A 17904-nucleotide genomic window follows, 5' to 3' on the forward strand; every position below is an offset into this window, starting at 1 on the left:
TCATCCTGACTAAAAGCCATGGGAGCAACAGAAAGGTGTGGGGATGGCTAAACAGAGAAGGGGGTGTGGGTTTGGGACAACGTTGGTAGAGCTAGTGAACTAAAAAATTTTAAAGATCTACAAAGCCACCAGGCATACATGAGACATTTCAGGTTTCTTGAATCTAGGCAGATTCCAGATTATATTTCCAGTGTTCAGAGGCTTAGACCACGGCTCTTTCCACTATACAACACCGACGAGGGCTTCACCTCTTCTACCCTATTTTACAACAACACAGAGTCAAAATGTCTTACTATGTCTAGAAAACAAACTCTATCTGATTGTCAACTGATAAGTGGCCTTTACCAATATTATTTTCTCCTTAAAAGGAAGGGTCTAGATTTTTCTCCTTGAATGCCACTTAGCTTCAAAGACCTTTTTCTTAGTGTCCTGTTGAAAGTGGAGATAATACAAGTGAGCACCGCAGGCCAGTGTGCCAGGCCACGTAAGAGATCTGTGGTTGACTTACAATCAGCATCTGCAAAAATAATATTGGGACTTTTCCCTCCAAGTTCCAGAGTTACTCGTTTCAAATTACTTCTTCCAGCTGCTTCTTGGATAAGCTTTCCAACCTGAAAGAAGGGAAATGGAGAAAGGTTTTGCACACCTTGCAGTTGAGACCGTCAGTGGCCAGAGCTAGCTGTGGGCAACAGTGGGACACAGCAGTAATGGATCCTGCAGGGCAAAGCACCCACCGGATACACAGGAACAACTCCTGTGGTCAACTTGTGTGGACAAGATATAAGTCAGTTGGGATGCAGTTTAATGTCTGTTCTGAAGTGAGTTGGAAGACTGCTTTAGTATCATGATGGAAGGAGCAAGGAAAAGGGGGTTAAACCTGGAATCTTAATCACTGAAAGATTTCTCTAAAAGACAACTGGCAAGCAAAATGTAACTAGAGATTTTCCATCATGGCATTGTGACATTTAGCTTTGGACTCTGGCCTCCAGAAAAAAGCCAACTGGCTCCACTTGAAAGACATGAGGAGCGTAAAACAAACTCTTTAAGTGCCTCCAAAAGTGCCAGGTATGACTTTAATCACATGGTCCAAATATATATATTGATGTGATACCTTTGCTTCTGCCTAGGGCTATAGTAAAAGGATTCCAGAAAGCTGAGGATCTCTCTTTATTTGTGCAATGCCTATTTACCTAGAATCCAAGCAAATAAGAGGCTGAGTTTGAAGAAAGCATTTCCCATTGTGTAGACTCACAATGCTAATAAAATTGAAAGTGTCAAGATGGAAACACGGATGCAGCACCTAGAGCCCCCTTTCAAGGAAGAAGGCACTGCCTCAGTGACAAGGAATGCTGTCAGCTCCTTCAGAGTCACCTCAGCTGAAAAGAGCTTCCTTGCCCAAGGGGATGCCCACCTTCAGGTGTCCCACATCCACCACCTGATGGTGGCGGTGGTACCACCACTAGGCAGCTCTGAGAGACCACGTCTGCTCCCCAACAGCCAGGTGCTTGGCTGAGGCCATCAGGCCTGCACTGCAGCTCAACTTCCCGTTGTGTCAACTGCCCTTCGGCTGGGATCCCTAATAAATAACCTGCACGGCAAACTCCACCTCAGCGACCCCTTCCAGGGCACCTGGCCTGTGACAGGGTGCTGCCCTAACGGAGGGCAGAGGTCACTCTACGGAAAGTGCTGGGCCACCCTATAGCTCTTACAGGCAGTTTGCCCTCATTGAGATGAAGACTGCTACTTGTGCCTGGAATCCCACTGAAAATAAAGTATTTTAAAAGGCTGGGGGGGGGGGGCTTCCCTGGTGGCGCAGTGGTTGAGAATCTGCCTGCCAATGCAGGGGACACGGGTTCGAGCCCTGGTCTGGGAGGATCCCACATGCCGCAGAGCAACTAGGCCCGTGAGCCACAATTACTGAGCCTGCGCGTCTGGAGCCTGTGCTCTGCAACAAGAGAGGCCGCAATAGTGAGAGGCCCGCGCACCGTGATGAAGAGCGGCCCCCGCTTGCCGCAACTGGAGAAAGCCCTCGCACAGAAACGAAGACCCAACACAGCCATAAATAAATAAATAAATAAATAAATAAATAAATAAATAAATAAATAAATAAATAAATAAATAAATAAATAAATAAATAAAAAAAAAAAAAAAAAAAAGGCTGGGGAAGAAAAATGCTAAATATATGCTGGACCCCTCTGGTCCCTGCCTGAGATCCTCAGGAAGGACGCGTAACTCCTCAAGCAGTATAGTAGAGCAGCGGTTAAGAGAAAAGGCTCTGGAGCCTGCATTTTTTTTTTTTTTTACTGATTATATCACTTAACGACTGTTTGACCTTGGGAAATTTCTTATCTTCTCTGAGCCTCCGTTCCCTCCTCTGTAAATGGAGCTAAAAACCATATCCACCTCAGAACTTAGGTGTCCTGAGGATGAAGTGACTTAGGGTCGATGGCCCTCAGAACCCAGACTGGCACGCAGTAAGTGCCTGCACAAGTTAGCCGCACGCAGGTATGAGAGGCCAGGGCCCCTTCTTCCACGCTGGGCGCAGAGAAATGGAGGTGGTTGTCGGGGGCGGAACCTTCCAAAGCAGGTCTCCTCCCAGGGCCCCTACACTCTCTGTGCGTGTCAATTACCTCAGGAAAACCCTGAGGAAGCCCTCTGACTTGCCACCAGTCTCCAGTATTGCTCATTAGCTGGGCTAAATGCTTTACATGTTTTTATTGTTACTCTACCTCGTGCCAAAACATTTTTAGAAAATATACTCTCATTCTGAGGAAATCTAACTTTGGTGAAAAAATAGTGATGTCTCTGAAAGAGGTAAAATTAGAGTCTCTTAGATGCAGAACACTGTTACTCATCAAAGGTTTAAGAAACACCAACATCTGGCCCTAAGGATTAATGGGCAGACATCAGCCCACAGCCAGACGGCCCTTCCCCACCGGGCCGGCTTGTCTCTCTTCTACCTCCAGGTAAACCCCCTAAGAAGACGGGCTAATGAAGGCCCCGTTCTCAAGCAAACATGCTCTCCTGCAAGAGGAAAGTATGGATACACAAAGGAAAGGAGAATCTGGCCCTCCATCCTGGCAAGAGAACAGCAGTCAGGTGAGATTAGGACTGAAGCCTGAGACCCTAGCAGAGGGGACCCCACACGAGGGCAGCAGGGCAATAGCACCGTGGGGCGTCCCTGAGGAGGCTGTGGCCTGCAGCTGCCTGTTCTGAGCAATTCTACTGTGCTTGTCTCTCTCTGCCCTGAGGAATCCATATCAACTGAAGGGGACTCGTTTCAAAGTCCAGGAAGATAAAGAGACAAGCGCTTTCTCAAAGAAGATAACCACTGGACGTCATGAACATTATTATTAATTATATTTTAAAAACTAGCATTTATTGAGTTGGTTTATATCAGACATTTACATGTATTCATGCATTTAAGCCTCTCAAAAACCCTACAAAGTAGGTATTACCTCATTTTAAAGAATATTAAACTCAGGTTAGAAGTCAATGGATGTTACCAGGTTACCCGGCAGTTACTCGCAGAGCCTGTTGGACTCTGTGCAGGTTGACTCCAGGGCCCAAGTGTGGATCACTTCCTCTCCTTCCCTTAACCTCCTCCCAGCACTCTGCCTCCCCTTCTATATTTACTGAGCACCTAATGCATGCCACATACCACCAAAACCTTATCCCTGAACTCCAAATTAATTTAAAAGTGAGGAGGAATATCACTTTTTATAGACACAAATAATGACCACAGTTCATCAGTTACAAAAGGTATATTCCGCCTTCAGACTGACATTTGAAAAACAAACAAAAGCAAGGAGAAATCACAGATTTTACACATAGGAAGATGCTGAATAAATGTGTGGAGTTGGTAAACAGAGTGCCGACTCACTAGCATTACATTTCCGTTAGCTCTGCTCCCCGACATTCATCAAAGTGCCCTATGGGTTGATATTTGTTGCACTAGGAATGCTGTCCAATGATTAGTATTTTCATGGCTACAGTAACTATACAAAAATCTTGCTCAGTCTATGGTCAACAGAGAAGAATACCTAAAGAATAATTTTTCCTGCATCAATGCTTTGCCATTTTTTCCTTAGAAACCAAATTCGTGCTAAACACCGAAAGGCGAATCTCAGATGAATAATGATTTTCCTTTTCATCTTTGGAAGAAGATCAAGTTGCAGCCCAACCTCAAGAAAGAACTGGATGTGTTACGCTACAGGAGAACCACTTCCATCTGGAGTGGCCTCAGGACAGGATACTCTGAAAAACCCCAGTTGTTCACCAATCCCCTTCATTCAACACTTACTCCTGGTTCTCCTACTATGTGCCAAGTGCAATGCTAGGCACAGTTCCTTACCCACAAGGAGCTCACAGCTAAGAGGATTCCCATGTAAACCTAACAGGTGTTCAATAAGTACAGAAAAATCTGGGCCTGATTTAATATTAGATCTGAACAGTGAAATTATAGTTGTGCAGCATTTTGTTATAACCCAGAGTCAGGCTCCTCTGGGCCCCACCCACAGAAGTGGGCTAGGTGTAAAAACCTTCATTAATTACGTGATTGGGTATCATCTGCCTTCCCATAATACTCTCAGTTTGCAGGTCAGACTCTCTTTGGAGAACATATTACTACTCATGAATTCTCCCTGCGAGTGGAATGAGGTTAAGTGACCCTGAAGGGAGGCACTCCTCACTGTCATTACCATAAGGGGGAAAGAGACAATACGAAGAAGAGATGCAACTCCAAAGCAGGGAATTCTTAACAGGAAAGAGTAATGTTTAAAAATAAAGAGTTCATGTGAGAGCCAACTCTTACAAAATATGATAGGTCCTGTGCAAACCAACCTAAAATATTACTTGTACAAATCCCATGCAAAGGTTTCCAAAGTTAAAATCTATGGGGTAGGAAAGTCCAGGAAAGAATGAAGTACAGACATCAAACAAAGGCCTGGGATTAAGTGACCCATCTCAGAAAAGTAGTAAGTTCCGCAGGGATATGTATGTGCTACGCCAGTCATATTTATACATGACTACAAGGTGGGAGCATGAGGTGAGATAAATGAGGCTGCCAGGATGCACAGGTCTTCTGAGTGGTTCAGGTCAAGTCAACAGGGGTGGACTTCGTAACACCAAGCCCTATTCTGATAAAAAGGCAACCTGTGAGATAAAACAGAGAAATACACAGTTTGAGAAATTAAATCTTGTATGTGAACACAGATTAAATAGAATAAAGGCACAGAGAACAAATTTTGACCAAGTTCATCATTATCTTTTTTTTTCAAATCAGAAAAGATTTCATAATATACTCTTATTATACATCCTGTCCTATCTCTGACAACCTAGCTAATTATAATCGTAACCAGGTTTATGGACGACAGTTTGGCCCACAGGAGTGAGAAGACCTAGTTTCTATAAGCTCTGGCTTGGCCTCTAACTAACCTTTGATTTGGGGAAGCCACTTCACCTCCTTGGGCCTCAGTTTCTTCAACTGATGAATGAAGACACAAACCAAGCAGTTACTCTGGCCCTTAGTACCCCAGTTAGTTGGAAGAGTTAAAAGAGACTCAGGGCCCCTGCTCATTCTGAGAGTCTGTCCAGAAGAATCCAATTCTTCTGGATTCTTCTTGTCTTACTGAGCAGACCTTGCTTTTCACAGAGGCACCACAGCTGCACTGAATGGTAGATAAACCTGACCTTTTTCGGTTCCCCACAAAGAGCTCATTATGAGAGAGTAAGTGATAATGTTCCTGTCATGGGGTGTCCTAACTTGGCACTCCCTGCAGAGTCTCTCAGCTGTATCTGTGTACCTCAGACAGGCAAGGGCGAGGAACCAGGGGCTCGCCCACACATAATGGAACTGGGCTAATTCTCAGCAGGAATGTTGGCACACATCAACTCTGACTCCCATCCTCATTCTGAAGAGTCTTCACGATTGATATCAGGAGTATCCCTGGAAGAGCCACAATGTACCAGAATCATGCTCACAGCAATGCAGCAGGGCAGGAAATGCAATTGGGAGCTTTGCATGGAAAATAATTTGTTATACAGGACAAAAAGACCATGGAAGGCTTTCTGTGCCCTCTTTATTCAAGGCTGTTGCTCCCTGAACAGAGTTTCTAAAGTCTGGTAAAATTTTTCTTTTTATTCATTAGTTAATTACCCATATTTCTAGGATGGGTTTCTTCTCAGAGACATTTCTTTTTCTTGATTAGTTAAGTATACATATTGGGGTGGATTCCTTCTCAGAGATATGCCACCTTTTTTAAAAGATGGAAAACTCTCTAGTAGAGATCTCAATAAACAGGTTGAAGATGAATGCTTTTTCCAATATATTTTCCTTTCTTAAACCCCAAACAGATTGACTCTGTGCTTCTTTCCTCCTCTCCTTTCTTGATTTTCATTGTGCTACTGGTTCTATGATAGAAATAGAAGTGCCCAAAATATGTATAATTGGACATTTCTTGTCTTTCTGAAATATCCAGAAATAACAGACCAAATCAGTCTGTTCAGATCTGCACCAGAAAGTCACAGAACCAAGGCATCTAAGCAGTTCCTTTAATTTAAGGGATAATAGCAATTTCAAAACTTTGTGAAATTCAGATTGTGAAAAATGATGCAGCCTCTGACTATGCTTCCAGCCCCTCTCCTCCACCACCATTCTCACCACCACACACTCATCACTACAGCACAGGAAACCACTTGCCCTTCCTGGAATATGACCGTGTCTCTGTATTAGCTGTTTCCTCTGCCTGAAATGTCTTCCCTCTCCTTGCTTACTCATTTTTCCAGCCCTACCTTTGCCACTTCCTCTGAGAAGCTAGCTTTCTAGATACACCCTTGCTATAGGGTTTGGTTTTCCCACTTTTCTGATCCCACATAACTCTCATACTGCTCTTGTTTAACAGCTGTCTTCCCTACCAGACTGACCGTGCGCAGAGGGACTCCTGTGCACGCACATGCACGCGCACACACACACACACACACACACACAGATTTTCAGCAACATTTGATGAGCCAATGAGCCAGAACATGACAGCTGCTCTTGAAGTCTCTGGAAATCAGAGGCTATGAAGTCTTCAAGGAAACAGAGGTGAGCGATTAGAACACGGAATGCCTATGTCCAAGGCTTTTGCCTTGACACCACTGGCAGAATGATCTTGAGCTTTCCTCTTCTTACTTATCTTTGGCTGAAATTTCCACATCTTTAGTGAAGGGGATGGCTTCATGGTTCTGACATGACTGCACGTTGGAGCTCCCGGAGCACTTAAAATCGTTTTCTTTGTCTGGGCTCTGCCCCCAGAGATTCTGATCATCTTCGTCTGCAGTGGAGCCCATGGGCATGGGTAGTTTAATGTGCTGCTAGGGTTAAGAACCATGGAATTAAAGAATCCTTAAGGGCGTTTCTCTCATACTGTCTCTAACCTTTCATTGTTGGTTCTGTTTTCCAACTGTTGAACATTATCATTTATTGAGCACCTATTTTGTGCTGCTTGTTCTCACAAACATTATTTAATCCTCATGGTGATCCTGTGAGGTAAGAATTATTACCCCATTTTAGAGCCGAAAAAAAAGCATGACAGGTCAAGAAATGACTTGCTGACAGGCGCTCACTGAGTGGCAGAGCCAGGACTGCTTCTCTTCTCCAGATGTTCTCCTGGGGTTATATACCCTCTGCTATGAGCAGAATTCTGATGGCCAAACACACCATCCACAGCTAACAGATATTCCAGAGCGACTGCCCTGTACACTTAGCCCTCCTTCTGTTACATAAGACTCTCCCTTTTAATCTCAAATAAATTTTAAAAATCAAGATTTTGATTTTGGGGGAGGGCTCTGCTTTGATAGGAAGAAGCCTGGAATCCTCAAGTCAAAGGTACTACATGTCCCACTAACCAGGTGGACTAAACGGATGGGCTTCTTAGGATCGGTTCATTCTCAGCCTGAGCTCTGAGGAGATAAATCTACTGCAGAATGAATCAAAGAATCTCAGCTAGCAGGCCAAGACAACAGCATACTCTTTCCTATGCTTCAGTACTCAAGGTTTTATTTAAGTATTAAACAAGAAAAGGAAGAAAGCTCATAATTTAAAACCTGTACATCCAAAGGTTTTGACACAACAAACTGGTATTTTTCATTCAAATTCTGGATAGTTTACTAATGGACTCATACAACCTTAGAAAGAGGCTTATAAGTTGTTTTAAAAAAAAATAACAAAAAAACTCTAGCAGGCCACTTCTCCCCACCTACAAAGAGGGGTGAGGCTACCCAGAGGGGAGAGCTGACCTGATTCACTACTCAAGCAGCAGAGAGGGTGTCTGTATCATGTAAGATGACATGCATCTCACTTAGGAAATGAAAGGAGAACCCTGGCTGCGTAAATTAGAATCAGTGATAATACAGCTGTTAGCTACAAACATTTGTTTGGCACAGATCAGTCTGGACTCTCCTGTAGTTTGCTTTGATGGTCTCTCTACTATCTTGTTGACTAATGATGAAATCATGGTTTGTTAATTTAACTGAATAAAGAAAACATCATACCAAGCAAAATGCAAACTGTTTTCCTGTACTTTATTGAGGTTGTTTATTGACTCTGTGCTTATAAGAGCCCTTTTATATTCACTTATCAAATATTTACATTCATTGCTTATGTATTTAGCTGCAGAAGGAGAAATTAATCCTATCTTTTGAGTCACTTTGTTTTCTTTTTAAAGGCCTTTTGCTAAAGTAAAATGGAAAGCAGCCACCTCAAATAAGCTTCTTGTTGCTGACTGTTCCAGACATTTTGTGATGTATAAACAGGTCCCCTCTACTAGGATAATCATTACTGGAGCCACATTCAAATCCATATTTAAGTGACATGTACCCTCTGGAAGAATCTATACAGTTTCCCAAGTAGCCTACAAAATTAAGAGAGGGTAGATAAATAAAGAAGTAAAAAAACTACAAGCTGTAAAGGGGTTTGGTGATTACATGATTCATTTGCCTGTGAAAGTTCTCCACCTACCACCATTAATATAATTATAAGGTGGCTTTCGTAGTCTAGTCAAATACTTCTCCCTCTGGTTCTCTATTATCTGTCAATGATATCATCCCAGAGAAGAAACTTGGAGATACTCCAGATGCCACAGGATTTGTTTCCCTCCTAGTAAATGTAAACCCCTCTAGAGAGAGAAATATCAATAGACTCCGCCAGAAAACTTAAGGTGAAACTTGCTCTATGCACACTGCTATAAGCTATCTCACTGTGTGAATGTTCCTAACAGCAAAATACTTCATGGGGCCACCTTTCGTCTTATTCTCTTTACCAAACTCTCCCTTCTCTCTCAGCTCCCCCACTGGATATCTGCTTTGTTGAAGATAACATATTAGTTGTTAATGTTCTTCCTGTGAAGATAAAGAATTTCCTGTGTTATATAAAGCAACAGTGAGACAGCACTATACCCCTATTAGAATGGCTAAAATTATAAAGACTGACCATACCAAATGCTGCTGAGGATGTGAAGGAGCTAGAAGTCTAATACATTGCTGGTAAGATGATACACCCACCTTGGAAAACAATTTAGTAGCTTCTGAACCTAATAAGATCCAGCCATTCCATTGCTAGGCATTTATTTACCCAAGAGAAAAAAGAATCAATCAATCTATCTATCTAACTATCCACCTACATGCGCACACAGACACACACACACACACACACACACACACACACACACACACACACAAGGACTGGCACATAAAATGTTCACAGGAGATTTTATGTATAGTAGTTCCAAACTGGAAACAACCTAAATGTCCATCAACAGGCAAATGAACAAATTGTGATGTATCCATAAAATCGAACACTACTCAGCAATAAAAAGGAATTAATTTTTGATATATATGCAAAAATGTGCATGGATCTGAAAATAATTGTGCTGAGTAAAAATAGTCAGACAAAAGAGTACATACTGTATGTTTCTATTTACATAAAATTCTAGAAAATGCAAATGACCTACAGTGGCATAAAGCAGATCAGTGCCTGGGAATGGGAATGGGGGGAGGAGCAGAGCGAAAGATGCAAGAGAGATTACAAAGGCGCAGTAGGAAACATTTGAGGCTGATGGATGTATGTACTATGTGAACTGTGGTGATGGTTTCACAGGTGGATACATATGTCAAAACTTACCAAACTGTACACTTTATGTGAAATTTATTGTATATCAATTATACCTCAATAAAGGTGTTAATAAAGATATATTAAGCAATAAAAATGTTACTTTATTAGAGTAATTATGCCATACTTCTTTTTGTTGTCCTTTGTGAATTATTGGTGGGGAAATTATATTGAATCCACATGACTATTTAAAATATGATTTAATGGTTTTAATTAAAGTTAAATGCATTAGAATAAGTTAATTAAATTTTAAAATAATTAAAGCCTGACAGGGAAAGAGAACAAGTGAAGAGGAAAAAAAAAAAAACTTAAGGGAAAGCAAAAGGTGGTGAAAACAAAGAACAGATTAGAAGCCAATAAAAGAAATTATTGGAAGTAAAAGGGTGACAAATTTTGAGATTATGAATCTAAATAAGAATAAAGTATCATACTCATTATAGAAATTGACCAGTTCTCATTTATCTGCACAGATGGTAGAACAAAATCATTGAGCTAAGATCTCATTGGGTAGATAAGGGAAGGGTGGTCATTTTTGTCAGAAGAAATGACATGTGCAAAGTCACAGAACTGTGGGGACTTCCCTGGCATTGCAGTGGTTAAGAATCCACCTGCCAACGCAGGGGACACGGATTCGATCCCTGGTCCGGGAAGATCCCACATGCCGCAGAGCAACTCAGTCCATGCGCCACAACTACTGAGCCTGTGCTCTAGAGCCCACAAGCCACAATTACTGAGCCCGTGTGCCGCAACTACTGAAGCCCACGTGCCCTAGGGCCCACGTGCCGCAACTACTGAGGCCACGTGCCGCAACTACTGAAGCCCATGCGTCTAGAGCCCATGCTCCACAATGAGAGGCCACCACAATGAGAAGCCCACGCACCGCAAGGAAGAGTAGCCCCACTCGCCACAACTGGAGGAAGCCCATGCACAGCAATGAAGACCCAATGCAGGCAAAAAAAAAAAAAAATTCAAAATCAGTTTATTCAAGCAAGCACCCCAGGTAATCTTCCAAAAAAGTGAAATAGAACAGCAAAACAAAACAAAAATAAACATTTATTAGAAGACAAAAATATTTGTAAAATATTTATAAAAGTCATAAAACAAACAAAAGGAAAGTAAAATTTCTAGAGGAAAGCAGGAATTAGTTTTCGACAGACATATCCTTTGCAAACAGATTCAGCTAGAATCAATCAGATTCAACTAATATTCACTGAATTCTTACAATGTGCCAGCAATAGGACTGGAACTTTCAAATACACTATCTTCATTAATCCACAAATAAACATGTAAGCAGTTCTTCATAACCCCTCTTAATAGATGAAGAAATGAGAGATGAGAAAGACTAAATAATATGCCAAAGAGAGCTGGGATTTGATCCAAGCTTGGATGAATCCAGCGCCCTTCTATATTTCACCACATTTTCCCAAGACTATATTGTTATATAAATTTCACTTAACGATAAATAGAAAACAGTAACAGCTAATATTTATTGACACTTCACTAAGGGCCAGGCCCTGTGCTAAATACTTTAGATATACTAGCTTACTTCCTCCTCACAGTCGATGAATTAGGTACAATCATCCCTTATCTACAGATGGAATCTGAGGGTGGGAAAGATTAAATATTAACATGTACTGTGAACAAATGCACACTACCATGAGAGAGGTTTAAATTATGTCTAGTTTTCTCATATAGATCTGATATTTAATCTTGATTGCTTTTAGGATGATTTGAAGACTATGTTTGGCATTTCTTACTGAAAAAATACTTTCCTCTAGTTTTTTTAGAGGTAGTGTGATGCAGCATTCTTTCAAGCTTTCATTTTAGCAAAGCCATGAGGAGTACTTTATTTTTCTTTAAGAGACTCTAAATAAAGGATTGAAAGAAATACACTCAAGGTGAACTACATTAAAGCTCTAAACTCCCTAATGTAAAATTCTGTGAGGAGGTCTTCGTTGATCGTGAGATTGATCAGATTGATTATTAACCCTTCAGCTCAGTTATTACCTTTGCTTATCATAAACCACTGGATAGTTTTGTAGATGGAAATTAACTTGGCCTGAATGTAGGTGAGAGTAATATAATCTGAGCATTAGAAAGATGATTTATGGAAAATGGGTATACGGGAAAACCTAATATTTTTCCTAGCTTTTGCACACTTTTGTGTCCCTTAAATATAAAAATACTTCCACTAGAACACTGGAATTATGTGTTTAGCAGTCACTGACTGAACATCTGGTGTCCAGCACTAGATCACTCTACCAAGTGTTCGGGGCACGAGGAAATCAGACACCCACTAACTCCTCTACAAGTCCCATCTGTTGTGATTTAGATTCATAGGGCTATTTTTTCCCCCATCTCTATTAGGCTTTTCACTTTAGAAGAGATTTTAAGGATATACTGAATTAGTATAAAATCTACAGCTCTGGAGTTAAAATGCCTGTTAAAAGCAGAGCTGACAAAAATGCAAAAAACAAAAACTGCATCTGCTATTGAGAAGCAACAGTGAAACCTAACGTCCCATTTTACATTCCAGCAAAATATGTATCAAGCCTTTTGAAATTGCTGGACTATCAGGCATGGGAAATGATTCTGAGAATTGAATGATACCAGTGTTTGATGATTATTCGCCAATATCAAGCAACACATTACTCACAAGGGTCCCCACAGCTGCGGTTCCTTTCCCACAAGTCCTTTTCGAACTTTGGCTCCCATACCATACCACCATAATTTCATTTTCTCCAAAGAGAAAAGGAAGATAGACCTATATTTTCCACAGTTGTGAATATTAACAACTGTGGAATTAAGATGTAGAATTATCTTTTTCTTAAATGGTGTTACCTTTGAATGAAATAGCTTTTCGTTTGAATTTAGACATCTTGAACACATTATATTTCTCCTTAATGCACAGATATAGATACATTTGAAAACCATGTTGAGCAAAAGAATTTTAGTTCTAGCCTTGGTCTTAGAAGGCATCTTCAATAAAGAAGTATTAAGAGAAATGGTGCAGAATTATTCTTCTCTTTCTCCATGCTCCCATACACACCACACTATACTAGTTACATATTCACAGACTATCACTGGGTTAGACTGAATTGGACAATTTCTCTAAGGTCTAACATTGTATATTTAGTTAGTGCTCAATAAATATTTGCGGAGTCGACAAGACAGCTTAGGTTTAAAACTGTAAGTTCTATGCCAGAGATCGTCCACTGGAAGCCCTATAATGTATCGAATAAGATTTAAAGAGGCTAAAGATGCGATTTTAAAGTAAATTTTAGAAAAAAGGAAAAAAAGTTGAGTTAGAATAGTGTCTATGACCTTCCAGAATTACATACGTTTGACCATGCTTTGAACAGAATATGTTCCACTGATATTATCCTTCCTAAGTATCCCCTTTGATATGTCATTCCTGATTTTAATGGCTCCCTCCTTCCATGGTACCGAGTGCAGCACCTTAGCAGCATAGCACTGTCATTTGAAGTGTAAGCTCTGGGTATGATTCTCAGACCCACAACTTACTAGCACGTGACTACGGGCAGGTAATTTAACCTCTCCCAGCCACACTTGCTCATCTGTGTATCTCCTAGAGCTACTGTAAAGATGTAGTGAGATGATATATGCAAAGCACTTAGCAGGTACCTGGCATACAGTAAGTGCTCAATCGATGTTGGCTATTAATATCCACAATTTTAAGCCTTAAATACTTCTTTAAAAACATCCATTTTTAACAGCTTTATTGAGATATAATTCATATACCATAAAATCTACCTTTTGAAATTTAAAATTCAATGTTAGTATATTCAGACAATTGTGCAATCATCTCAATGATTACTAGTATCTAATTCCAGAACATTTCATATCTATTAGTAGTCATTCCCCATTCTCCCCCTTTTTCCTGCCCCTGGAAACTACTAATCTACTTTCTGTCTATAGATCTGCCTATTCTTGACATTTCATAGAAATAGGATCACACGACATGTGGCCTTTTGTGACTGGCTTCTTTCATTTAGCATGTTTTTAAGGTTCACCCATGTCAGCCTATATTGGTACTTCCTTCTTTTCTGTGACTGAATAATATTCCACTGTATGGATATGGATACACCCACATTTTCCTTATCAACTCATCATTTGATGGCTATTTTGATTGTTTCCACTTTTTGGGAATTAGGAATAATATTTCTGTATGTTTCTGTGTGGTGTTTGATTTTGTCAAATGCTTTTTTCCATGTCTATGGAGATGATGGTGTGGTTTTGTCCTTTATTCTATCCATATGGAATATTACACTGACTGATTTTTTGGATATTAAACTAACTTTCCATTCCTGGGATAAATCCCACTTGGTCATGGTATATAATCCTTTAAGTTGTTGATTTCTGTTTGCTAGTATTTTGTTGAGGATTCTTGCATCTATATTCATAAAGGACACTGGTGTATAGTTTCCATGTGATGTCTTTGTCTGAAAGGTCTTCTACTCTCTGGCCTCAATTTTTAAACTGAGAATTATTTTCAATGGCTTGATTTGCAGAATAGTACTTTCTAGTTCATCTGCCTCCCAACCTTTCTCCCCAACCCCTTCCCTTGCCCTATTCTGCTCCACTAAGACTTTCTGTACACTCCAGCCTCTAGTTGTTGACTAATTCTACTTCTTCTCCGTTCACTCTACTTACCCATATCTTACAAAACCTGTATCAAATCCCTCTTTCTCTTGAAGCCTTGACAGATCATCCAACTCACAGAGCTCTCTCATTTTTTAGAATGCTAATGACATTACAAACTAACATTTGCTTGTTGCTTACAACTTATAAAACTCATTGTGCATTTAATTCTCACAACCCTGAGAAATGTGTGCTTACTATTAAGCAAATTTTGTACAGAATTAAGTGGTCCATAATTATATAGCTACAAAGTAAAAAATATTAAACCCTAAGCTATTAGTGACATTTTGAAGAAAGAAAGTGTTCCACTTATATATCACCTTCTAGCTCTGAGATTAAGCTTTTATTTCTCAAATTCAGTCTTTCCTCCTTCGTGTACCTAACAAATACTTATAATTCATGCTGACTACACATCAGATGCTACGCGGGGTAGTGAGAAGAATGACTAAAGGATAGAATCCAAAGAGAATGCAAACCACCACCCCCCCAAAATCGGTATGTTTGACCAGAAACTGTAATCTTCAAAAATTAAAGCTAAAAAATCACCACTAAACTGATAAGCAAATTATCTCACCCCCAAAGATTAGAAATTAGTGTTTTATAGGCAAATCTTGCATAGAAATGTTATCATTTGTATAATAAATAAAATTAAAATAATTTTAAAAAAAGATTAGAAATTAGTCATTTATGGGATTAAAATACTTTAAAAATATTCTACACCGAAGAAACCAAGGACTTTTAAATCCAAACATTGTTAGGGTTGTATTCTTAAGACTTTAGTTGTATCAACAGAAGTATATAAATTTGTAACCTCATTGAGTATAATATATTCAATTTGAGACGATGATAAACTATGAGAATCGGTGACCTGCCTGAAACCTACCTAACCAAAGGCAAATTAGAATATCAATGGTGATTATAGGAAACTTTTGAAATCCTCAAACTTACACAGGTCTAAAATTTCCCAAACTGAATGGAACACCTATTTCAATTGGTAATTTGATGCTTCCAATCATTAACAGAGCTTACTTTCAGGAGACCCAAAGAGCTGTGGGAAACAGAGACTCCACTCTTAAAGGGCACACACAACACATGTTCTGAGACCAAAGGCAGCAGCAGAAATTTGAAAGAAGCCTGGGTCATACCCACCTGCTGATCTTAGAGAGCCTACCAGAGAGGAAGGGGGCAACTGGGGCTCACCCAGGGGACACCAATGCTGGCAGCAACCATTTTGGGGAGCTCATTCTACCACGAGGGCACTGCTATTGGCAAGTGCCATTTTGGAATTCACCCTCTAGCTTATTAGCACCAAGACCTGGCCCTGCCCACCAACCAGTAACCACCAGTCCGGGGACACCCCAGTCCTAGCAGATAGTGGTGCAGGGACACAGTCCCACCTACTAGCAGGGCTGCCATAGGACACCCTGAGCCCCAAGATGCCCTGGAACTGGCCCCAGCCACCAGAGGGCCCAGGACCCTGCTATACCCACCAGTGGGCCAGCACTAGCCCCAGGCCCCCAGGACCTTGCAGCCAGCTGTCGGGACTGGCCCAATCCACCAGTGGGCTGGCACTAGCCCCAGGACCCAGCCTCACTCACCAGTGGGTGGGTACCAGCCCTGGGATCCCTTGGGCCCAGCCATACCCAGCACTGGTCAGGACCCAGACCACTCAGCAGCAGGCTGACACCAGCTCTGAGACTCCTGCCCCTGCAACCTGCCACCCCCTCCCCTGGGACCCAGCTCTGCCCACCAGTGGTCCAGCACTAGCCCCAGAACCTCTGAAGCTCTGCAGTGAGGTGCCCTGTGACCCAGTCCTGCCCACCAATGGGCCAGCACCAGGACCAGAACTCCCAGGCCCCGTGTAGCCAGTTGTGCCAGGACCTGACCCTGCCCACCAGCAGCCAGCAGCCTCCACATTAGGCAGAGCCTAGCAACCAACCAGGCCAGGGGTCAGCCATGCCTACAAGCAGGCTAGCAGTAGTCAGCTCGCCACAACAGAAAGGCCCACAAAGCCCACACAGAGGGGCCTCTAGAGCAGGTAGCTCTGCTGAACAAAGGGGAATATACTGCTGGGTCCCATAGGATGTCTCCTACATAAGGCCACTTTGCCAAGATGAGGAAACATAACCAACATACCAAATACATAGAAATAAAAATAGGAAATTAGGCAAAATGAGGTGACAAAGGAATATGTTCCAAATGAAAGAACAAGATAAAACAGCAGAAGAACTAACTGGAGGTAAGCAATCTACCCAATAAAGAGTTCAAGGTAATAATCATAAAGGTGCTCAAAGAACTTAGGAGAAGAATAGATGAACACAATGAGAATTTTGACAAAGAGAAAATATAAAGTAGAACCAAACAGAGCTGAAGAATACAGTAACTGAAATAAAAAATACACTGGAAGGCATCAACAGTAGATTGTATGATACAGAGGAACAGATCAGTGAACTAGAAGACAGAGGAGGGGATATCACCCAAGCAAAAAAGAAAAAAGAAAGAAGACTTTTGAAAAATAAGGACAGTTTAAGAGACCTCTGGGACAACATCAAATGTGCTGGTGGTCCCAGAAAAAGAAAGAGAAAGGGGCAGAGAACATATTTGAAGACATAATAGCTGAAAACTTCCCTAACCTGGGAAAGGAAGCACAGAGAGTCCCATACAGGATTAATGCAAAGAGGAACATACCAAGGCACATTGTAATTAAAATGACAAAAATTGAAGATAAAGAGAGAATATTAAAAACAGCAAAGGAAAAACAACTAGTTATATACAAGGGAATTCCCGTAAGACTATGAGCTGACTTTTCAGCACAAACTCTGCAGGCCAGAAGGGAGTGGCATGATATGTTTAAAATGATGAAAGCAGGCCTTCCCTGGTGGCGCAGTGGTTACGAATCCGCCTGCCAACGCAGGGGACACGGGTTCGAGCCCTGGTCCAGGAAGATCCCACATGCCGCAGAGCAACTAAGCCCGTGCGCCACAACTACTGAGCCTGCGCTCTAGAGCCCGCGAGCCACAACTACTGAGCCCGCGTGCCACAACTACTGAAGCCCGCGCACCCTAGAGCCCGTGCTCCACAATAAGAGAAGC

At 41.4% G+C, this 17904-nt stretch overlaps 1 protein-coding gene and 1 long non-coding RNA gene across 3 annotated transcripts in view; one reads left to right on the forward strand and one right to left on the reverse strand.

Annotated features, from left to right (window-relative positions):
* The window catches only part of LOC309626862, an 844624-nt gene that overhangs the window by 122632 nt on the left and 704088 nt on the right, over positions 1-17904 (forward strand). The window lies entirely within an intron of this gene.
* Positions 1-17904, reverse strand: part of ALDH1A2 (aldehyde dehydrogenase 1 family member A2) — a 101254-nt gene that overhangs the window by 13515 nt on the left and 69835 nt on the right. For both annotated transcript variants that reach the window (XM_082387891.1, XM_082387892.1), the window contains one exon: positions 509-611. In XM_082387891.1, the coding sequence (XP_082244017.1) occupies positions 509-611 (103 nt within the window). The remainder of the gene's footprint in view (positions 1-508; positions 612-17904) is intronic.

The sequence above is a fragment of the Balaenoptera borealis genome (genome assembly GCF_965194805.1).
Source record: "Balaenoptera borealis genome assembly, chromosome: 3".
NCBI classification, from domain to species: domain Eukaryota; kingdom Metazoa; phylum Chordata; class Mammalia; order Artiodactyla; family Balaenopteridae; genus Balaenoptera; species Balaenoptera borealis.